The sequence below is a fragment of the Dicentrarchus labrax genome, unplaced genomic scaffold (genome assembly GCF_905237075.1).
Source record: "Dicentrarchus labrax unplaced genomic scaffold, dlabrax2021, whole genome shotgun sequence".
In the NCBI taxonomy this organism is placed as follows: domain Eukaryota; kingdom Metazoa; phylum Chordata; class Actinopteri; family Moronidae; genus Dicentrarchus; species Dicentrarchus labrax.
The window spans coordinates 14,259,531-14,269,710 of NW_026136705.1; the positions used below are offsets into that span (position 1 = coordinate 14,259,531).

Sequence of the window (10,180 nt, forward strand, 5' to 3'; positions counted from 1 at the left end):
TCTGCAGGATTTGTGCTGCAGTATTCAGTGGACAACACAGAGGAGTGGAGGGACGTGTTCATCAGCTCCAGTGAACGATCCTTCAGGTTGGACAATCTGCGTTGTGGAACCTGGTACAAGGTCAAGTTGGCCGCCAAGAACAGTGTGGGCTCAGGGCGCATCAGTGAGATCATTGAGGCTAAGACACACGGAAGAGGTGAGGGGGTGGGAGCAAAAGTGTTGTAGATGTGATTGAAATGGGATTGAACGGACTATATAACTCTGGGGCCTTAAAAGAGAATACAATTTCTCATTTCAGATGTATCAGGAATAAATCTAAATCTAAGTGTGACATTTCTTTGCTGAGTTTGACAAGTCTTACATCTGGTTTTTGCTTGCTTTTCTATCCTATTTAATGTTTGTTTGAATAGGAATTGTGCCTATCGCCCCTCTCAAATAATGGACAGTGAAAACATGTAAGATTGTAGCATAACAAAGAAATATTTTATGTGGAGGGAAATTATTTTTTCATCTACTTAAAATGTCTGTCTCCGGCTAAGAATGTGATATAGTACCTACAGTGATAGTATTCTTCCCACATGTGAAGTCATGAATAATTAACAGATAAATACAGACATACTATATTGCTTTCTTATCTTTCTAACCTCCTTTTGCTCTGTGTCTTTGCCACTCTTCTCTACAGAACCAGTGTTCAATAAGGATCAGCCGCTGCTCACGCACATCAACTCCACTCACGCAGGGCTCAACCTGCAGGGCTGGACCAGCGGTGGCTGCCCCATCACTGACATGATGCTGGACTTTAGGCCCAAAGGTACCTGGGCCTGGCAGAGCCTCAAGGCCAACTCTACCACACAACTCTTCCTCAGCGAGCTGCGAGAGGCCACCTGGTACGAGCTCAAAATGAAGGCCTGCAACAGCGCTGGATGCGGGAACCAGAGCTCCCAGTTTGCCACCACTGACTATGACGGCAGTGAGTGCATCCTACATCTCCCTCTGTCCATCACTTTCCTGTCATTTAAACCTCTCGCATTGAATTTCCTGTACTAAATATTTTATTTCCTTCCTTCTTCTTTCTGCAGGTACAATCCCTCCCATTAAATCAGCTCGTGGAGAGGGGGATGATGTGAAAAAACTGTTCTCCATTGGCTCTCCCGTCATCCTGGTTACTCTGGGTGTTGCTTTGCTCTTCATTATCCGCAAGAAGCGCAAGGAGAAGAGGCTTAAACGGCTTAGAGGTGAGAGAAAAAAAATTAGAGTTCAGAGAGAGATCTGTGTTATTGTGTATAATGGATAATCTAACACAGAGTGACAAGTTGAAACGATCATCTCCACAGCCAACTATAATCTAATTAAGATATCGTCTTCTTATAGATGCTAAGAGCCTTGCTGAGATGCTTATCAGGTAAGACACAGTTTTTATTTCCATAGTTTTTATGTCTACTCTGTAGAGGAAGTAATATTTCACATCGGTCCATCTCAACGTCTTTTGGAAAGTCTCATAAGAGACAGCAGTCTTACTATATATGTGTCATTCCATGTGTGTGTGTGTAGCAAGAACAATCGCAGTATAGACACTCCAGTGAAGGGCCCTCCTCAAGGACCAAGGCTCCACATTGACATCCCACGTGTTCAGCTACTCATTGAGGACAAGGAAGGCATCAAACAAATAGGCACGTGACTGCACAACTGCAACAACAACACAAATATTGTTTATCTGTGTCCTTTTCTAGTAGCTTAATACATTTTCTTAACTGTTGTATTTCCTAATCTCTTGCAACAGGGGAGGACAAGGCAGCGGTGCCAGTGACAGACACTGAGTTCAGTCAATCAGTAAATCCACAGAACTTCTGTACAGGCGTGTCTCTGCACCACCAAGCCCTTATCCAGAATTCAGGGCCTTTAATTGACATGTCAGACATCCGCCCAGGCACAAGTGAGTGTTCCTCTTCAAATAAAGATAAAATTTTTATTACATCTACTTCAGTCATAAAGATGATGTAACAGTTAAGAGTCTCCTTGACAATCAATACACGGATACTCAAGCATTCTTTGTACTGCCGAGCTGTTCTCTGATCGCTGTGACCTCTCTCAGATCCCGTGTCCAGGAAGAGTATAAAATCAGCCCACAGCTCCAGGAACAGATATTCCAGCCAGTGGACGCTGAGCCGGCCGAGTCAGAGCCAGTCGACGGCCTCGGCAAGAACTCTGACCTCGGACTGGCGGACGATGGGCTCTCATGGCATCACCGCCACTGAGAGTGACAGCTACAGTGCCAGCCTCTCGCAAGACACAGGTGAGTCAATCCCAGCCAATGCCACCGACACAGTGACACCGTTAGTCTTATATACTGCTCTTGATTTGATGTCATTTCGATTCTGCCTTCCCAAATCTCTTGATTTAAGTATTTTTGTGTCCTAGTTAAGCACCTACGGACTACTTACACTACTATTATAATAATTTTTTTTTAAATCACTAAAACCACCTGGAAGCCAACATAATGAAACTAAACATGATGAGCTCTTATTCAACTAAGACGATTATTGTATCTTTTGTTTTTCCAGATAAGGGTCGGAACAGCATGGTGTCGACTGAGAGCGCCTCCTCCACTTACGAGGAGCTGGCGAGGGCCTACGAGCACGCCAAGCTGGAGGAGCACCTGCAGCACGCCAAGTTCACCATTACAGAGTGTTTCATCTCCGACAGCTCGTCTGACCAGATGACCACAGGTACCAATGACCCGGCGGACAGCATGACATCCCTCAGCACGCCGTCTGAACCAGGCATCTGCCGCTTTACTGCCTCACCACCCAAACCGCAGGACTATGACCGCGGTAAAAATGTGGCTGTGCCCATTCCCCACCGCGCTAACAAAAGTAAGTATGAAAAGATGAGAGTACCTGCTTTTCTTGATTCAGCATACATTTTACACTCAGTTCACATGTAATACTACATAATGTTACAGTTAATACACTCAATAGAGACTGCCGATTCTTGCTTCTGAATTTTATTCACATTGACATAAAGTGTGTGTGTGGGGGGGGACAGCAAAAAGGAACAATGACAATGCAAGAGCATTGAAAAGAGTTCACCAAACAAATACAAAATACTTATTCTTAGTGGGGTTAAACTCAGTCATCACAGTATAATTTAGCAGATAGATAGGTAAATCAAAAACGTTTTTATATCACTCAATAATTACCTGCGGACTGGTTGCTAGGATGAGTAAAGCTACACAAGGAAGCAAGTACTTATCTTTCTTAGATGATGCGTCTAAGTAATCACTCCAAGGCTTGGTTTCTGGCCACACATGACGAATCAAATCAAAACCACCAAGTCACATGTCATAATATACTAAAGAAAGTACAGGCCATATTTATGCATTTATGCATGCCTTCTCTTGCCTGTCTCAGGTGAATTCTGCAACCTACCCCTCTACATGAAGACAGACCCATTCTTCCGCAAGCAAGGGGAGCTGCATGACCCGTGCCCAGCTGTGCCACCGCGGGAAGCCTCAATCCGCAGCCTGACGCAGCGGGCGTATCACACCCAGGGCCGTCACAAGACTCTAGACCCTGCCAAGCAGCAGGCCCTGACGCTGGGCCACTCTGGGCTGGGCAGCTTGGGTGCGAGCTCGGGCACCGCCACCTTGCCCCAAAGGACTCTCACCATGCCCAGCTCCAACGCTGCAGCAACAGCTTCCACATCCAGCACGAGCAGCAACCCCACCAACAGTAACAAGGTGGGGGGCTCCAGAGACTCGCTGCTTGAGAGCAGCTCCTCTGCACTCGGGAGACTGCAGAAACAGAGTGTGGGGGCCTACTCCAAGTCGTACACACTGGTGTAGTCCATTCTCTTGCACAGACTTGCATTGCTGTCCCACTCCTCAGCCAGCCCCACTCTGGTACTCTTCAGTCTGGGCCAGAAAGGGCATGCAACCATCTTTCTTTAAACCCAACTAATGGTGAACTGCCCAGCGTTCTGTCTTATATTCCTCGGGATAGGTGTTCTCCCAGACAGAGACCCAGCTAACCCTACTTCTCATGTTCACCTGGGACTCTATAAAAGAATTACTAACACCAACTAACAGTTCCAGCCGGCTGGTGCTCAGCTCCGCTCAGTTCTCACGGGACTTGCACAGCAAAAAAACAGGAAGCGATTCTGTGGTCATTTGGAAATATTGACTATAATTGAGGAGCTAAAAGCTCTGTGTTTATGATGATGAAGACTACGATAGCCAGTATGAAGCTGTGTGGCCATCCTGTCTCTCATGCGCACACACATACTGTCCTCCATGATTTGAGTATTATTGTCAATTTGCAGGACTACCAGTTAAGTTCCCCTATTCTTACTGTATCTTTCACCCTATATGTGTCTCTTAAAGCCCCAAATAGCTATTGGCAGATTTTCTCTTAATGGTGATTCCAAAAGAAATGATTCAGGTTCACTTCCAAGGATAAAAATTATATCACATGAATATTCTCCACACATCTCTCTCCAGCTGAACAGTGTCTAACTTTTTGATCAAATCATGACAACCCAAATGAACCAGCTATAATTTCTCACATTACAAATAGAGAATATTTGGTATTATAAAGAATTTACATATATATTTCTATGTAGGTATATTATTGACATTTAAGTGAAATTATGACAAAGTATAAATTGTATGTACTACAATAGTGTAGTAGTATATACAGCAATTTAATGTTAATGTCAAATTTAAGAATGAGACAATCGCTCAATCATGAAATTTAGAAAAGAGCAATTTAAAAAAGGTTGGACTAAAGAAAGAAAAAGTTTAGTATATATACGGGATGTTCTGTATGTTTCTGTATGTAGACCGACTAAGAGCAGTGTTTCGCTCCTGTATGGACAGAGAGTGGCCCTTTCCAAGCCCCATGTTGAGATGGGAAAAGCAAGATAGGCTACATAGTTTTAGTTTCAGGTCCTGAACAGGTAGACTGGCTGGGTGAACAGCTAATAACCTCCGCCTACTTTGTCGAGTATGTGTTTGGTGGAAGCAGTCATGGCAGAAAGCCTTCTGTGATATTGTTTAAGTCTGCTCATGAGGATGTAGGCTCTTTGACTCTACGAAAGCTTGTCGTGAGCCTGAGTGGTTGGTAAATACAATAACACTCAGAAACCCAATCAGCGTTTTATGTTGGATTACAGACTTGAAGTTATGATACAGAATTAAGGCTTCTGCCACAGATACACCTCTTACCAACTTCCCAGCCAGCCACTCAGCCAGTCTTCAATGAAATGAATAACTAGCTGAAAGAATCCCAGTCATGATGTGAATGAAGTAAAATAATATAATGTTGAGCGATGTTATATGTCAGGGAGTTCAGTTTTGAAAATTATATAATGTTCACTCAATTGATATCTTTGTTGTTGCCCTGTCTGAAGTACTGTATATGTCCCACTTTCTTTATCTCCATACCCCTCCATTTTGCTCTAATGTACATTCACACAAGAACCTATTGGAATGTCTTTTTTTTGAAGCATCTCCATGATAGTTTTTTGTGGTTTAAATTTATTTATCCATTTGCTTTGTTTGTTTGTTTGTTTGTTTAAGGGAGGGTGTATCTGTTAGTCGGTTGATTTTGATTTTTAATATTCATTTTGATTTGTCTGGGTTTTTTTTGTTAAATTTTGGTTCTAGGGGCCAAACAGTACTAAGGTATGTGGCCTGTGGCTAAAACCAGTTCAGCCAAGTGAAATCAGGGACTTGTAGCTCTTTTGGTCACACAAACTACTGTTGTGTATATACTGGACTGGAGTGGGTCTGTAAACCGGAAGCATTCAGACTCCCGTCCTTTTCCCCCGTTCAGATAAATTAAAGTAAAAATTCACCGCCCTAAACATACTAGATCCATCATCGCTACCTTTGTCAGTGTTGTTTATAGATTAAGTCTTGTACATAAACACAGTTTTGTATGAAGAGCTATTTTCGTCAGAATAAATCAGGGGACACATCAGGGTTGAATGCCCCAATTTCAAAATTGAAATAGTATCAAAAATAAAATATTTTACTTCTGAAATGGGCAAAAAACATTTTCTTTCCCTTTATGTTTTTGATACTAATTTGTTGAATTTTTATTCTTTTTTAAAGGTCTTTTGATGTTGTCATTTGTCCTATTTACTTTTTTATTATCATTATTTTGTATTTTGTTCATCCTAAAAAAATCATTGCATGCTTGCTAAAAGGGAAAAATTGAAGGAAAAAATGTATGAAAATCAAAAACAAACAAAAAAAATGTTGAGGGTATCCCAAACATTTGTTTGAGTTGCTTGTTATAGCAATTGCTTGTGTTCAAAAGTACATTTTCTATGAAAAGAAAGCAAAAACTAAAAAGATCATTCTAACACCTTGTGCAATAAAGCTATCTTTCATACGTCATGGCTTCTGTCATTCTCAACAGGTTTGTTTGCATATCATCTGAAAATGTTTGAACTGACACATTCATATTGAATTAACAGCACACTAAATCTAAAAATAGAGTATTAAAATATAAACATTTTTGTATTTTGTGTCGATGCTCCCATAATACAACTTGATGGTGTCTTTCATTAGACCCTCCCTGCCTGGTAAACTGCCATCTCTTTAAAGCTCTGCAGGCTTTTTGTTATAAATGTATCTCTATCCAAAACTAAAATAACCAGGATTAGTTTTCACATGCAGGATAGTACCCTTTAAAAGTAGAGTACAGTAAATATCTCAACAGACAAGCTGTAGGTACAAAATAGTGTGTATTTACTGTATGTAATGTGTAAAGATGAAAGTGACAGCTTTAGATTATAACCAGCAACATACCTCTCATTTTCACAATTTACAGTGTAATTTGGTACATATATGCACCCATACATACATGTACAAGGGAACAAGATGCACTTTTTGCAATAAAAGCACAAGTGTAACTAATAATATTAACAATGGCTCCATTCCATTAGGTTTCAAATCTGTATACTATAGAGACCAGCTCAACTGAATGGAATGCAGCCATCATTAATGATATTAACTGCATTGACAAGTCTAAATGTCTCCCATGAAACAGGGCTATGACTGAGCAACAAAGCTAGAGGTAATAGAGCATTTTAGCATTTTAAAAATCTGCTGTTTATTTCAAAATGACCACATACTACTTACCTATACTGGTGGATAAACTACATACAGGTAGTTCCTTTTTTAGGTTTGGGCAACCAAACCACCAAACATACTGTTGTTTATTAGCATACAGTATGTTGGGAGGTTCAGGTTTATGTTGATAGTGTAAGTGTAAGTGAGAAAGTGGTTCAGGTGTAATAGCCATCCCCATGGTGTGTTGATCAAACACGCAGGATGCACAACTTCCCTTTACCTGTTTATTGGCAGGTTATAAGGTTGGGTGTGTGTGTGTGTGGTCTACTACAGAGAATAATCAGTTTATACACACTACAACTGTCAAATAATAATAATAAGCACCATGTAACTTACAGGATAGCATATTGAAGTCAGTATGAGACAATATACTGTCTTGTTATTGTGCGTGCTTGGTGCCAATATCAGTGAAAGGGCTCATCGGCTACAATTACACTCAAACTCAGTCATACGCCCCATTGAGTCAAATGTGTTGAATATGTTTAGGAAGCATCCCACGTTTGATATCTTCTCAGCCTGCACTCAATGCTATCTTTCTCACAATCTACAGCATTTATAATTTCAGGCTGGAGAGTTATCATTTGTATATACAGAGTAATAATACTGTAGTTAATCAACATTAAATACTCGTGTAAGTTATATAAACTAATGCCAAAAACCATATTAATCTGAATTACCGTATTTACAAGTTCAAAAGACACATTTGAATTTGTATTGCTATAAAAACATGGAAGTGGGTGATGCAAGGAATTAGTCAAATGTGCTAGTTCATGTGGGAAAATATGCAGAAAATGTCTGGATTTGAAACATAGCACAGCACGTGTCAACATATGAACATATACGTAGTGAGCAGCATCGAGTAGATAAGTACCTAGACCACCTTGATAATGTGTTAGACTTTGAGTTGGTGGTGAGGATGGAGACTGGAAGAGACACTGTAGTCGCTTATCATACTTCACTCAGAACCATACCTGCGGTGTAAGTTGTTTAAGATTTATGGCAACAGATATCTTTGACCTCAGTCATGCATCTGAACAAAGCGCAGTAAATAAGATAATATAATTACCCTAATAATAAACTTAATATGCCCAGAGTTGTATCTGAAATATGAGGAATGGACAATAAGGAACTTATAGAGGCATGTCACTTATGAATCAAACGGCACATAATAATTCACACACAAAGCCGCCCTCTTCTTCTTAGCTCTACAGCTATGCAGCCACAAGATGGCGTCAGAGCTTCATAATGTCCGACCCCTGCACATAGGTTAACAGATACTGTGACGAAAGTATTGTACCAAAAGAGTGCAGTCACTCATGACGGATATGCTGTGAATAATTGATATTTTTTCAGAGTCACCTGCACTCGTGCCTAAATACTACAGCTTCTAGTTACTACAGCAGAGATATTTCATGTAATGTGTTGTGTAGAATTAAGCCTGTTTATTATAAGGATAATTTATTATAAGGCTTCATGGACAGCGGAGTTATAAAGTGTGCTTCATACAGATTTAGCTTGGGTGCTGATTATCTTTGGAGAGAGCAGCAAATTCATGTCTTGTAGTAGTTTGTTGACCAAGCTGTCAATCAGGAAAATAATTTAAACCACAATGCACAATTACACAATGAAAACTGTGGATAATAATACCCTGCCTAGTATTTTGTCAGATGACAGCAGGGTGCAAAAAAATGCATCGTGGCCCTTCTTGATTTTCACATAATACTGAAAATTGTAACCAGCTAAATTATATGCTTCTTATTCTTGATTCCCTGGACCCCATTGTTGTGACAGTATTAATCTAGCTGCTATTGTGCAATTTCGTAAATTACAATCAGAAAATGCATTTTTAACAATGAAGTTCCAATCTCATTTCAAACTTGAGGTTCACAAACTGTGACGTTAATGGATGGAGGTACCTTTCAAATTGTCAAAACGTCTCAATGAAAAGACACACACATGCACCACAAGAAAGCTGAGGACAATTTTACAAGATTTAATTTATTAACTATTATACAGTTCACATAAGGCCTTCATCTTCAAACACTTTTCTCAGTCAGACAAATTCCATGGTTTGCTCTTGGTGCACAGTACATAAACTTTCACGTTTCAGCTATTTCACTTCAGTATTTGTGTTGTTCTTGTACTAATTTCATGTTTTAAAACAGGAAGAGGCTTTCATCCTTCTCCCCTGGTGTTTTTTTTAAATCATGCACTAAACTTAAGTGGCCTTGAACCATTCACAAAAATTGTAAAAATGGACTTTCAATCATTGAAATACACACTAGAAATGTTTTCTACCATTGACTAAAGGGTGGTGTTCCCCAACATACAAATAAACAACCATTATAGAGTAGTATGCACTCACTTTTTGCTCATTGAACGGCAGGTTTGCCAAGGTTGTGTCAGAAGTTAAGTGATGCAGTAAGATTATATACTCCCAGGAATCATGTTATAGTGGGACAGTTGCTTGGTTGGTTCTGTGCCAGTCTTCATATTACAGCTTAAAGCTCTGAGCAGTTTGAGAAGAGCCCTCAGTTTAGTCCAATGAATAAGTCATAAAATGACTGACTTCCAACAGCATTGCGATTCCAAAAAGTACCAGTAAGTGATGATCCCAATTACTACTACAACCAACTAGTCTGGTCATTGCTGCAACCAAAAACCATAACAGAGCCACAATCATCCAGAGCCTATATGTCTGGTGGTCCACTTTTACTTGTCCCCATTGAAAAGACAGTGCTTATGGTTAAAATCATCAAGTCTTCATTAACAGTGCTACCACTGAAAATGTGCTGCTTGTTTTCCATGAAAATCGAGGACAATATGCCAGCACAAAACTAATTCACTAGAGCAGGTAAACGGCCGGTGGTGATTCCTGAATGTGTCCATTCCACAAACATGTAACTTCTACTGGTCATTGTATTGTAAAGCAGGACTAGCAGTAACAGTGCATTGAGAATACAAAACCTTCAGAGTTAAAGGTCCTTAATATTAGATGAATACAAAGAGCTTGGTTTGATAGACAGCCACAGAAACACA

At 40.2% G+C, this 10,180-nt stretch overlaps 1 protein-coding gene across 1 annotated transcript in view; it reads left to right on the plus strand.

Moving 5' to 3' along the window:
• Nucleotides 1-6,403, plus strand: part of LOC127364348 (cell adhesion molecule DSCAML1-like) — a 54,099-nt gene extending 47,696 nt beyond the window's left edge. Inside the window, exons 25-33 of the mRNA XM_051401797.1 lie at nt 8-196; nt 683-970; nt 1,080-1,235; nt 1,372-1,402; nt 1,552-1,670; nt 1,781-1,933; nt 2,093-2,293; nt 2,562-2,873; nt 3,411-6,403. Coding sequence (XP_051257757.1) covers nt 8-196; nt 683-970; nt 1,080-1,235; nt 1,372-1,402; nt 1,552-1,670; nt 1,781-1,933; nt 2,093-2,293; nt 2,562-2,873; nt 3,411-3,844 — 1,883 coding nt within the window. The 3' untranslated portion in view covers nt 3,845-6,403. The remainder of the gene's footprint in view (nt 1-7; nt 197-682; nt 971-1,079; nt 1,236-1,371; nt 1,403-1,551; nt 1,671-1,780; nt 1,934-2,092; nt 2,294-2,561; nt 2,874-3,410) is intronic.
• The last annotated feature ends 3,777 nt before the right edge of the window (nt 6,404-10,180 follow it).